The following is a 13690-nucleotide window of genomic DNA, read 5'->3' as shown; positions in this document are numbered from 1 at the left end:
CCCCTATTACTTAAACTACTTTAAACTAGTACTTCTCGCACTAGTATTTTTCCCACTTACTTCAACTACTTTAAACTCATACTTCTTGAACTATTATTTTTTCCTTATTACTTTCACTACTTTATACTTGTACTTCTTAAATTAAAATGTTTTCCCTATTACTTCAACTACTTTAAACTAGTACTTCTCAAACTAGTATTTTTCCCACTTACTTCAACTACTTTAAACAAGTACTTCTCAAATTAGTATTTGTTCCCTCTTACTTCAACTACTTTAAACTATTACTGCTCAAATTAGTGTTTATTTCCCTTTTACTTTAAACTCTTACATCTTAAACTACAATTTTTTCCCTATTATTTCAACTACTTTGAAGTAGTACTTCTCAAACTAGTACTTTTAAGAATATGTGCTTCCTAAACGAGTACGGTACTTGTTCAGATCAGCCTGCAGGCCATGAACGCTACACTGGCTGAGATGAAACAGCACCAAGACCGAGACCGAGACCAGGACCAGGACCAGGACCAGGATCAGCCGGAGTGGCCCACCCTGGCGGTGCAGCCATCCCCTGCAGTGTGGGAGGCCATCAAGCGTCTGGACAACATGGTGGTCAACAACACAGTCAAGGTTTGCGCCTCCGTCGCCCCCTGCAGGCCGCCGGTGTCACTGCGTCCAGATAGCACGCCTGATTGGCTACTTCCCTGAGAGAGGGGCTACAGCAGACTTGTCTCCTGTGGTCAGGTGGGTGGACTGATGGAGGACGTGGAGGCGACGGCGGGCGGCGTCCAGCAGCTGAAGCGGGACATGAAGGCGCTGGGCGAGCGCATCAACCAGACGGCGAGGACCAGCCAGGTCCAGTTCATGGAGACGGGTCTGGAAGTGGAGGCGGCCAAGGTGGCGGTGCTGAGTCAGGTGGGCGAGCTGGCGGCAAACGTGAGCCAGCAGGGGCAGCGTCTGCAGGAGATGGACGTGGACGTGGACTACCTGTACACTGTCCTCTACAAACACAACGCCTCCGGCCAGTGCGACTGTCTCCGCCTCCAGGACGCCGTGGCAACACTGGAGAGGGGCGTGGCCAACGTGACGGAGCTGGCCAATGAGAACCGGCTAGCTCTGGACGAAGACAAACAGGCCGGGACGGGGCAGTTGGGCGGGGCCAGCGACTGGGAGCCGGCGGTGGAGGCGGTCCAACGAGGCCTCCAGCAGGTGAGCCGACTTGAGGATCTCGTAAAAACTCAACCTTAAAGGCCTACTGAAACCCACTACTACCGACCACGCAGTCTGATAGTTTATATACCAATGATGAAATCTTAACATTGCAACACATGCCAATACCGCCGGTTAAGTTTACTAAATTACAATTTTAAATTTCCCGCGGAGTTTCCTGTTGAAAATGTCGCGGAATGATGACGCGTGTTTGTGACGTTATTGGTTGGAGGGGACATATTAGCCCAGCACCACTTACGGCTAAAAGTCGTCTCTTTTCATCGCGCAATTACACAGTATTTTGTACATCTGTGTTGCTGAATCTTTTGCAATTTGTTCAATTAATAATGGAGACTATAAAGAATAATACTGTTGGTGGAAAGCGGTGGATTGCAGCTGCCTTTAGCACCGAAACACAGCCGGTGTTTCTTTGTTGTGAAGCTTTAACACAGAGCGGTCAAGCGAACATTTCTCTACGTCAACCAGCAAGTTTTTGGATGGGAAAATTGTGATATTAAGTTGGCTCTTACCGTAGACTAGAGTGGAATATGCGACCTCATCCTGCAGCTCAAAAAGGCAGCTGAGATCTTGGCTCCTCCATGGCTTCTCTGAGAGACACTGCCGTTCACCACAGCCATCCGACTTTCAGGTATGACTATACTCTCACCAAAATACTACTAACACAATAAGCAGATAAGGGATTTTCCAGAATTATCCTAGTAAATGTGTCTAATTACATCTGAAACTTGCCTGGAACCGTCCCCTTTTCTTTTCTTTTTTTATTAGTGCTTCAATCTAACTTTCCTCATCCACTAATCTTTCATCCTCGCTCAAATTAATGGGGAAATCGTCGCTTTCTCGGTCCGAATTGCTCTTACTGCTGGTGGCTCACATTATAAACAATGTGAGGATGTGAGGAGCCCTCACACCGGTGACGTCACGCGCACATCGTCTGTTACTTCCGGTACAGGCAAGGCTTTTTGATTAGCGACCAAAAGTTGCAAACTTTATCGTCGATGTTCTCTACTAAATCCTTTCAGCAAAAATATGGCAGTATCGCAAAATGATCAAGTATGACACATAGAATGTACCTGCTATTCCCGTTTAAATAGGAAAATCTCATTTCAGTAGGCCTTTAAACGTCATCTTTTGCTTCTGGCAGGCCATGGAGTCCCTGGTCTCACACCAGACCAGGACCAGGACCCTGGACCAGGACCTGGCCCGGCTGGGCAGCGGACTGGAGGAGGCGGCTGCGGAGGTGTCGCGGCTGAAGGAGGTGGACAGGAAGCGGACGGACGAGATGAAGCGCCTGTCGGGGTCCTTCAACTCCCTGCTGAAGGACGCCATTCGCCACAGCGACGTGCTGGAGCTCCTGCTGGGCGAGGAGGTGCTGGAGTTCCTGGAGTGGCCCCTCCAGGACCAGGAGGCCCACTCCATCCCCGCCCTCAAGGAGCAGCTGAGGCTCCTGCAGGAGCAGCTCCAAGGACACAACCTCAGTCTCAGCCGGTTGCTAGGTAACAACCCGCCCACGCTAACATCCAACTAACTGTGCCTGAGACCAAGTTGTGCTCCTTGGCGCAGGCGGCGGGCAGGAAGTTCCCCCCGCGGACGAGCCGTCTCCCTGGTTGGCGTCCAGGCAGCACGGAGACGCCGGCGACCTGCGGAAGATGGAGAGGAGCGTCGACGAGCCGAGGCCGAAGGCGCCGCAAGAAGCACCCTGCTGCCCGCACCTTGCGGGAGGGGCGCCGCCCGCTGGCGAGGAGGCCACACTGCACACGGAGGTGGCGCGGCTGAAGAGGGGACTGGAGGAACACCTGAGGACGTTCAAGAGCGTCTTCAGCAACGCCGACGTGCTGGAGCGGAGCCACGCCACGCTGGAGCTGGACCAGGTGTGGCGGCTGCTCGGCAAAAAGAAGGAGCGAGGAGGGCGCCGTCGGAGCAGGAGGCGGGCTGGAGGTGAGGCGCCGGGATGTCGTCACCGGCTGTCAATCGTCACCAAACATGTCCGCCTTCATTCTCTCCACAGACGTCCACGCCGCTCTCAGCCAATCACACGCCACAAAGGACGCCGCCTCCCCTCACAGAGCATCAGGCGGTGTCCTCCGTGCTGATGCGTCTCTCGACAAAGGAAACTTGGGCAGCCGCAGCGGGGGGGACGTCGTCTACGCGTTCACGCTCGCGACGGACATGAGGGCGCCGAGGAAGCCCCTCCACCAGCAGGGGGCGCCGTCACGGCCTCGCACCGCCCACCTGAGGCTCAGGAGGGGGGAGGAACTTAGACTGGAGATAAGGGGCGGGGAGCGGGCCGATCCAGGCGACGCCGTTGCCGTGCTGTTGTTACGCCGGGACACCTGAGGGCGCTGTGAGCCAACCAGGAGGTAAAGACAAGAAAACGGCGCATGAAGTCACTCGTGGAGCGAATGACCGAACATAGCATGCTAACATGAGGAAGCTAACATAACCACTTCAAACACCACAACACTTTTGTCAGTACACTGTGTGTGTACCATGTGTACTTACTTCCTGTGTCCCACGTCCACTCTCGTCCCTGCACTTCCATCACCCAACAGTTTTGGTCCGTGTATGTCCGTTTTGGGTTTGGAATAGAGAAATAATTCAATATAAAAATCCATTTTCCTCGAATTTTGGTTTGATGATAAAAAAATAACCACTCAATCAATGTTTACTTATATAGCCCTAAATCACGAGTGTCTCAAAGGGCTGCACAAGCCACAACGAATAAAGGATTTATTAATGCGTTTTAAAAAATAGGAATTAAAACTTTTTTCTCCATTCACATTGCACATGCGCAGTCTCTTCCGTAACCTTGTGTGCGGGTGACCTGGAAGAACAATAGCAGAAGAAGAACAGCGACTTTTGCGGGACCGCCATCTTGGAGTGGTGATCCGCTCCACTCAGAGCAATTAATTTGGCAGGAGTAATGAACTGTCAGCGCATTTAATTCATCTTACCTCCTGAATACCACTGATTTTCACTGTTTTTTTTTTTGTCATACGTGTAGCTATGATAAAAGACACATGTTTTGGCGTGTTTTATTATTCATAGTTTGCTTAACAGTAATAGAATATTCTTATGTGCTATATAAGTGACCAGACGTCCGAGATCAAAACTAGGAATATAAACCCAGAGAAGGGTGGGAAAAATCCATCCATCCATCCATTTTCTACCGCTTATTCCCCTTCGGGGTCGCGGGGGGGCGCTGGCGCCTATCTCAGCTACAATCGGGCGGAAGGCAGGGTACACCCTGGACAAGTCGCCACCTCATCGCAGGGCCAACACAGATAGACAGACAACATTCACACTCACATTCACACACTAGGGCCAATTTAGTGTTGCCAATCAACCTATCCCCAGGTGCATGTCTTTGGAAGTGGGAGGAAGCCGGAGTACCCGGAGGGAACCCACGCATTCACGGGGAGAACATGCAAACTCCACACAGAAAGATCCCGAGCCTGGATTTGAACCCAGGACTGCAGGAACTTCGTATTGTGAGGCAGACGCACTAACCCCTCTGCCACCGTGAAGCCCTGGGTGGGAAAAAACGGTCAGCTATTTTTAAGTTGAAGAAACAATATGATTAGGTTATATATACATGCGTATATCCGACATAAACAATGTATGAATACACTAGGTATCTGTAAATGATCATGTTTACAAAGATTATTATATACCAGTTATGTATTTTTTATGTATACTTAAACATAAACATATATAAACACATGAAAGTCTTTATATTAGCTAAAACCACCAATCTGTTTCACTGGATTCAGAATAAAACAAAATTATGTCTTACCCAACAATGAACAATCAAAGATCTTTGCTCCTTCTCAACTCTGTGTGAATGTTATTTTCACAAAATACAACCAATAATACGTTAATGTTTAATCTTACTTGTGAAAAGTAATCTCTCCGATTCCTATTTTTAAAAGTCCACTCATTTGAGCAGGAAAACGCTGAGCACCAGTCCGGCATCTTTGTTTTCTACCTGTCAACTGTCAGTTTAGGCTGCTCGCCGGCTCCTCGTCACCACTTCAAGATGGCGGCCGAATTTCTTGCGTCACAGCAGCCAACGCTGCGTCTACTTATAAGATGTCTATTACTTTTGCCTACTCAATATAGAAACGATAAAATATGTCACTTTCCATGTCTCAGGACATTAAAAATAGAATTGTTGAACACGACAAACTTGCTTTGACAACATTGACATCGCTGTTTGTCTACTTTTTCTTCTGTTGTTGTTCTGGTTCACTTACACACGAGAAAAAGAGACACTGCGCATGTGCAATACAAAATAGTTTCCCGCTCGTTGTCTTAAATTTCGATTTTTACAAACACATTGATACATTTAGATAACGTTTCTGGGGGATACTGATTTTTATGTTCGAAGCTCAAAACAGAAGACCGCGACACATACGACCAGTTTTGATTGAGACTTGTATTAGTAGATTGCACAGTATAGTACATATTCCGTAGAATTTACCACTAAATGGTAAAACCCGAATAAGTGTTTCAACTTGTTTAAGTCGGGGTTTACGTTAATCAATTCATGGTAAAAGTTTCTCACCAGCTGCCATTATTTAAGTTTTCTGCTTCTTCTACGCAACTGCCCGCTCTGTTGGCGCCCAAACTCCGCAACTTCCGGTCTCCGGGTTACGTTTCTTAACATCCAATAATCGACAACTACACTTTCAAAATAAAAGTACTACGTTTTTTTTCGTAATCGATTTTAGCGTTTCAAATGCTTTGAATGCACATTATTTTTGTAATATTTGTACACGGCAGGAAGTTGTTCGAGCAAAAAGATCGGGCAGCTTAACGACATCTGTCCAAGTCTCCACAAACGTACTGTGCAACATGCGAGTACTTAAAATAATTACCAATAATTTTCCTAATGAATAATACTTACCTGAAAAGTGATAATTTAATCTTCTATTGAAATGTTTTATCTGTAAAAAAAATCAACTAATCTTTGATGTATTCTAAAAATGTAAGTTTGACTTGTGATATTTATGTCCAAATGCATATTTAAATAAAAAGATTATGACCTAAGCTGCTGTTTTGTGAACAATAAAAGATGCAACATCATCTTGCTGAAATGAAAACTGACCAGACGTTTTTTTCTTCCGAGAAACTTTTTATTGTCAATCCTACGAGTAGAAAAATAAGCAATACAAATAGAAGAAATGAAATCTTCAGACTGGATTAAAGCAGCCATTCTCTAACTGTGGCTCCCTCTAGTGGTACGCCAGAGTCACGTGATTAAATATGAAAGCTGCGTCTAAAAATATGCTGAATAAAACCTCTGTCATGTTATTAATGAATACTTTGGCTTACTATGCTACCGTGTTTTAAAGTTGGCCACTGAGGTGCTACTCGGTGGAGAAAACACTGGACTAAAGGAAACGTTTTTCATGCTAATTGCTTAGCAAAGCGTTAAAGATCTATGTTTCTATTTCTATCTCCATCAGTTATATAGGAGGAAAACATGCTAAATATTAGCTGCAACATCTAAAAAAAACTATTTTAAATTCCTTCTACGCCAAGAGTCTTGACTCCGCCTCTCCTCCGTCAGCCAGGAAGAGGAGGCGTTGTTGAGGTCCAAACAGGAAGTGGCGAGGAAACGCGGACGTAGGCACATGAGAAATAAAAGGCTACACAGGAAGTGTCACATTCCAAACAGACGTTTCACGAGGTGGTCACCGGGCGGCGCGCCGTCGTGCCACGTAGGCGGCGCAGGGCGCGCAAAAGGGGCAGGGCGGCTCGGCAGGAAGCTGAAGGCACAACGAGCAGAGCGGAGGGAGCGTCTGGCGAATGCGAGCGACGCTCTTACGCCAGTCGCCCTCTGGTGGCATGTCCAGGCGCAGCGGCTGGGGTAGGCTCCGCCCCCGTCCCGCCCCTGGCAATGGCGGCATTTCACGCTGGCAAGCGGAGCGGGACAGAGTGGCGTAGAGACTCTGCAGACCCCCCGGGGGAGGAGCTCTGACCCCCCCGGGGAGCGAGGAGGTGGAGGAGGAGGCGGCCTGAGCTCGGCGAGGAGGGCGGGGAAGAGTCCCGTAACTCACGGCTACTCGCTCGCGCCCGCCGGGAGCAAACATGGCCGCCTGCTGGGTCCGCCTTCCTGGTCCTGAAGGGAGGAGTGAGAGCATGACGTCATCTACTTTCATTTTCACTTCACACGGCGAGGGTTGGGTGTGGTCGGGCGACAGGGGTGTTTACCTGGGAGTCCCCGGGTGCTGGGGGGCGGTGACGTCGGCGGGGGGGCGTGCTGTGGTGGAGGGCGGTAGTGACGGAGGTGGGAGGGGTCGGTGGTGGGGGAGGAGGGGCGGTGACGGGGGAGGGAGGAGTAGTTCTGGGGGGGAGGAGGGTACGAAGACAAACAGAAAAAAGTGAAAAAAATTCAAATAAAAGGTGATATCGAAGAAAGTATATGATTGGTGGATAGCATAAACAGGAAGTGGCGTGCAAATGTGATGAAATGGAGAAAACATTCAGGACTTCATTTATCATGTCCATGCTTGCTGCCACGGAAACACGAGGTGACGGCATGAATGTGCTGCACTTACACGGCTGTGGGCGGGGCCAACGGTTCCCATGACGGAGCTGCTCAGGCTGCGAGTGACGCGACGCAAATTCTCCACACTGTAGGTCTCGTCTTCCACCTGACGACCAACGCATGATGTCATACAATGTCATTCATGATGTCATTCATTGTATCAATGTCATTCATGATGTCATACAGGTCATGCATAGTGTCAAACACGGTCACTCATGATGTCATACACGGTCTTTCATGATGTCATTCATGGTGGCATACATAATGTCGTTCACGGCTTTTCATGATGTCATAATACTTCAAAGATGTCATACATATCAATGATGTCATTCATTTGGTCATTTACTCTGTCCTTCATGATGTCATTAATGATGTCATACAAGGTGTCATAGAGTGTCTTACATGATGCCATACAGTGTCATTCATGATGTCATACAGGTCAAGCATGGTGTCGTACACGGCTATTCATGATGTCATATACAGTCTTTCATGATGTCATTCATGGTGGCATACATGATGTCGTTCACGGCTTTTCATGATGTCATACAATTCGTCAAAGATGTCATTCACGATGTCATATATATCAATGATGTTATTCATTGGGTCATTTACTCTGTCCTTCATGATGGCATTCATGGTGTCATGCATGCTTTCATTCATGGTGTCATACAGTGCCATACATGATGTCATACATGTCATTCATGATGTCATTCATTGTATCAATGATGTCATTCATGATGTCATATATGTCATGCATGGTGTCATACACGGTCTTTCATGATGTTATTCATGGTGGCATACATGATGTCGTTCACGTATTTTCATGATCTCATACAATACGTCAAAGATGTCATTCATGATGTCGTACATATCAACGATGTCATTCATATTGGGTCACTTACTCTGTCCTTCATGATGTCATACAATGTGAATTATGTTTTCATGGTGTTATACACAATGTTATTCATAGTGTCATACATGTTGTCATACTTAGTGTCATACATGATGTCATACATTATATCTATGAGGTCTTTCATGATGTCATTCATGGTGTCATACATTATATAAATGATGTCATTCATTAGGTCATTCATAGTGTCATTTACTCTGTCCTTCATGATGTCATTCAAGATCTTTCATGATGTCATTCACGGTGTCATTCATGTTGTCAAACAATATGTCAATGTCATACATCATATCAATGATGTCATTCAGGATGTCATACATGGTGTCATTCATGATGATACATAGGTTCATACATGTCATTCACAGTCTTTCATATTGTGATACAATATGTCAATGATGTCATTCATGATGTCCTACAATATATCAACAATGTCATTCATTGGATCATTCATAGTGTCATTTACTCTGTCTTTCAAGATGTCATTCACTGTCTCTCATGATGTCATACAATATGTCAATGATGTCATACACGGTGTCATCCATGGTCTCGTTCATGATGTCATTAGGTGTCATTCATGGTATCCTACATGACATTCATGAAGCCATCCATAATGTCATTCACGGTGTCAATGATGTCATAGACAATGTCACTGATTACAATTCCTAGTGTCATACATCGCAATTGATGATGTCATAGTAGTGGTATGAGTGTGTAGGCACCTTGGTGGTGAGAGATACAGGTGTTGAGTAGGCGTGTCTCTCCATCTCTGCCGTTGGAGTTTTGGAGCGACACGATCCAGACGTGATCCTCTTCAGTCCTGCAGGGCAACACAACTCAAGTTCACTTTCACTTTAGCACCATGATCAATAAGCTCCAAATCTCCATTTCTATTGGTTGGAATCAATAACTATTTTTATCAGTTACAATCAGTAACTGTTTCTATCAGTTACAATCAATAACTGTATCAGTTGGAATCAATAACTAATCAATAATCAGTAACGTTAGTTTCCAGCTCGACAGTAGAAGCGGAGTTTGACCTCTGCTGGGTTGCAGGCTGACAGGTGAGTCCGGCTGTTGCATGCTGGGAGTTATCAGGCTGTTCTGGTACAGCCAGTCCAGCTCAGACAGAGGTCCTTTGTGGGAACTGTAGTCAGATCCAGGTGCATTGTGGGAGCTGTAGTCAGACCCAGATGCATTGTTGGAGTTGTAATCGGGCCCAGGTGCATTGTTGGAGTTGTAATCGGGCCCAGGTGCATTGTGGATGCTGTAGTCGGGCCGAGGTGCATTGTGGGGTCTGTAGTCGGACCAAGTTGCATTGTGGATGCTGTAGTCGGACCCAGGTGCATTGTGGGGTCTGTAGTCGGACCAAGTTGCATTGTGGATGCTGTAGTCGGACCCAGGTGCATTGTGGGGTCTGTAACCGGGCCCAAGTGCATTGTGGGAGCTGTAGTCGGACCCAGGTACATTGAGGGAGCTGTCAGTAAAAACAGGTACATTGTTGGAGCTGTAGCTTGGCCCAGGTGCATTGTGGGAACTGTCAGTGAACACAGGTACATTGTGGGAGCTGTAGTCAGACCCAGGTGCGTTGTGGGAGCTGTCAGTGTGCCCAGGTGCATTGTGGGAGCTGTCAGTGTACCCTGGTGCATTGTGTGAGCTGTAGTATCTGCGGATGTTTTGTGCCCAGCGCTCCACCGGCAGCACACTTCTGCTGCCCTCTGGGTAGGAAGAGGCGTGGCCAGGTGGGGTCAGAGGGCACGAGGGCGACAAGGTGTTTGGTGCTTTCAGGCCACGGCCTTCAGGTAGGTAAGAACAGCTCCTGGTAGGGGGCGTGGCTTCTGTGTGTCGGATGTGACAGGACTCCGCCTCCACCAGATCAGTCCTGGCGCCAGCATTGGGCGCAGGGGTTTCTGAACTTGACCAGCCGTGGGTCGGAGTTTGTATTGGGGTCCCGGTCCACCGGGTGGCGGTGTCCACCTCCTCGGTCGGTGTCAGCGAGGTGGACCCTGCCAGGTGTGTCTGTTCCAAAGTACCCCGAGCAGGAAGTGACCCGGCGGCAACAGGTGCGGGCGTGTTGACACTGGGGGGCAGGGCCATGTCGGCGGTTACGGTGGCGTTGTGGGTGGAGCCGGCAGGTGATGAGGCCGTCGGGGGAGAGAGCAGCGCAACGTGGCAGGGAGGAGGAGGAAGAGGCGGGCCCTGATGGTGCTGCCTGGAAGCCCATTGGCTGTCCAGTGTCAGGAGTACTTGCTGCGAGACAGGCTCTTCACTGGGGAGAGAGAGAGAGAGAACATTAGAGGGAGAGAAAAAGAGAGAGAGAGAGAGAGAGAGAGAGAGAGAGAGAGAGAGAAAGAGAGAGACATATATTAAACCTTTGGTAAATCGAGTTCTTTTCAAATAGTGGGGCATGTGACTAGGAGGACATGCTTTATCAGTATCATGCAGCATCATGCAGTATCATGCTTTATCCGTATCATGCAGTATCATGCTTTATCAGTATCATGCTTTATCAGTATCTACCTACCTATGATTACCTATGACTAACTACAACTACCTATTATTACCTATTGATACCTACTACTCTATTGCTACCTAGGACTACCCTTTACTACATATGACTATCTACGACTACCTTTTACTATCTACTATGACCTATTACTACTTATGACTACCTACTGCCTGTGACTATTACCTATTACTACTTTTTTACTACCTACTATTACCGATTACCACCAAATATTACCTATATTTACCTATTATTACCTACTCCAACCTTTTATTATCTACAATTACCTATTACTACTTACTCTTACTACCTACGGTTACCTACTATTAGCTATTACTACCTATGACTATGTACGACTACCTGTGATTGCCTACTACTCCCAATTACTACCTGCTACTACCTACAACTGCCTATGACTACCTACTCCCACATATTACTACATACAACTACATATTACTACTTATGACTACATACCTGTAATACCTGTGACTACCTATTACCTATGGCTATCTGTTACTACTTACTATTACTATGTACAATTACTTACTATTACCATCTATTACTATTTAGTACTACCTTATATTACCTACTACAACCTATTACTACCTACTAGTATCCACATTTACCTATTGCTCCTTTGTACTACCTATTAGCTATTACCACCTAATATTATCTACATTTCCCTATTACTACCTACTATTACCTACTCCTACCTACTATCATCTACAATTACCTATTACTACTTACTCTTACTACCTACGATTACCTACTATTAGCTATTACTACCTATTAGTATGTATGACTACTACTCCCAATTACTACCTGCTACTACCCACGACTGCCTATGACTATCTACTACCACCTATTACTACATACAACTACCTATTTCTACTTATTACTACCTACAACCTCGGATTACATACTATTATTTATGGCTATCTATTACTACTTACTATTACCATCTACTTTTACTACTTAGTACTACCTAATATTACCCACTACCACCTATTACTACATTTACCTATTGCTACCTACTATTACCTATTACTCCTTTGTTATACCCACTATTAGCTATTACCACTTAATATTACCTACATTTACCTATTACCACCTACTCTTTCCTACTAGTATCTACTATTACCTATTACTTGCTCTTACCTATTGCTACATACGATTACTTACTATTAGCTATTACTACCTATTACAATGTACGACTACATACTACTCCCAATTACAAACCCTGTTTCCAAAATCATCAAAAGGTTCAGAGAATCTGGAGAAATCACTGCACGTAAGCAATTATATTACGGACCTTTGATCCCTCAGGCGGTACTGCATCAAAAACCGACATCAGTGTGTTAAGGATATCACCACATGGGCTCAGGAACAGTTCCTAAAACCACTGTCAGTAACTACAGTTGGTCGCTACATCTGTAAGTGCAAGTTAAAACTCTACTTGGGACGGCGTGGCGCAGTGGTAGAGTGGCCGTGCCCAACCCGAGGGTCCCTGGTTCAATCCCCACCTAGTACCAACCTCGTCACGTCCGTTGTGTCCTGAGCAAGACACTTCACCCTTGCTCCTGATGGGTGCTGGTTAGCGCCTTGCATGGCAGCTCCCTCCATCAGTGTGTGAATGTGTGTGTGAATGGGTAAATGTGGAAGTAGTGTCAAAGCGCTTTGAGTACCTTGAAGGTAGAAAAGCACTATACAAGTACAACCCATTTATCATTTATTACTGCCTACTATTATCTACATTTACCTATTGCTACCTACTATTACCTATTACTCCTTTATAATACCTACTGTTAGCTATTACCAACTAATATTCCCTACTACCACCTACTCCTACTGACTATAATCTACAAATACCTATTACTACTTAGCACTACTTGCTCTTACCTATTACTACCTACGATTACTTACTATTAGCTAATACTACCTATTACAATGTACGACAACCTATGACTGCCTACTACTACCATTTACTACCTACGAATGCCTATGACTACATACTACCACCCATTACTACATACAACTACCTATTATGACTACCTACTATGGTTATCTGTTACTACTATACTACTCTATACTACTACTCTATACTACAACTATTACTTACTATTACTCAGTACTACCTAATATTACATACTACCACCTAGTACTACCACCTATTACCTACATTTACCCATTACTACCTATTACCTACTCCTACCTACTATTATCTACAATTACCTATTACTACTTAATACTACTTGCTCTTACCTATTACTACCTACAATGACCTACTATTAAAGATTACTACCTATTACTATGTACGACTACCTATGACTGCCTACTACTACCTGCTACTACCTACAACTGCCTATGACATCGGTGTCAAACTCTGGCCCGCGAGCCGAATTTGGCCCTCCCTGTATTTTCATTTCGCCCTTGAGGCAATGACAAATTAACATTAGATCTGGCCCGCCGGTGTTATTCAGCGGCGGTTTCGCTGTAACACCGC

At 46.0% G+C, this 13690-nt stretch overlaps 2 protein-coding genes across 9 annotated transcripts in view; one reads left to right on the top strand and one right to left on the bottom strand.

The window, feature by feature from the left end:
* Positions 1–6330, top strand: part of mmrn2a (multimerin 2a) — a 41741-nt gene extending 35411 nt beyond the window's left edge. For all 4 annotated transcript variants that reach the window (XM_061911547.1, XM_061911545.1, XM_061911546.1 and 1 more), the window contains 5 exons: positions 439–624; positions 739–1203; positions 2366–2717; positions 2785–3159; positions 3230–6330. In XM_061911547.1, coding sequence (XP_061767531.1) covers positions 439–624; positions 739–1203; positions 2366–2717; positions 2785–3159; positions 3230–3558 — 1707 coding nt within the window. In that variant the 3' untranslated portion in view covers positions 3559–6330. The remainder of the gene's footprint in view (positions 1–438; positions 625–738; positions 1204–2365; positions 2718–2784; positions 3160–3229) is intronic.
* A 7-nt stretch (positions 6331–6337) lies between these two features.
* Positions 6338–13690, bottom strand: part of LOC133559616 (inactive ubiquitin carboxyl-terminal hydrolase 54-like) — a 54722-nt gene continuing 47369 nt past the window's right edge. For 4 of the 5 annotated variants that reach the window (XM_061911539.1, XM_061911540.1, XM_061911538.1 and 1 more), the window contains 5 exons: positions 9722–10950; positions 9404–9501; positions 7788–7883; positions 7441–7573; positions 6338–7348 (listed from right to left, as the gene is read on the bottom strand). In XM_061911539.1, the coding sequence (XP_061767523.1) occupies positions 6921–7348; positions 7441–7573; positions 7788–7883; positions 9404–9501; positions 9722–10950 (1984 nt within the window). In that variant the 3' untranslated portion in view covers positions 6338–6920. The remainder of the gene's footprint in view (positions 7349–7440; positions 7574–7787; positions 7884–9403; positions 9502–9721; positions 10951–13690) is intronic. The other variant, XM_061911541.1, reaches the window with a different exon arrangement.

This window comes from Nerophis ophidion, linkage group LG09 (assembly GCF_033978795.1).
Source record: "Nerophis ophidion isolate RoL-2023_Sa linkage group LG09, RoL_Noph_v1.0, whole genome shotgun sequence".
NCBI classification, from domain to species: Eukaryota; Metazoa; Chordata; class Actinopteri; order Syngnathiformes; family Syngnathidae; genus Nerophis; species Nerophis ophidion.
This window is presented reverse-complemented; position numbering and strand designations above follow the sequence as displayed.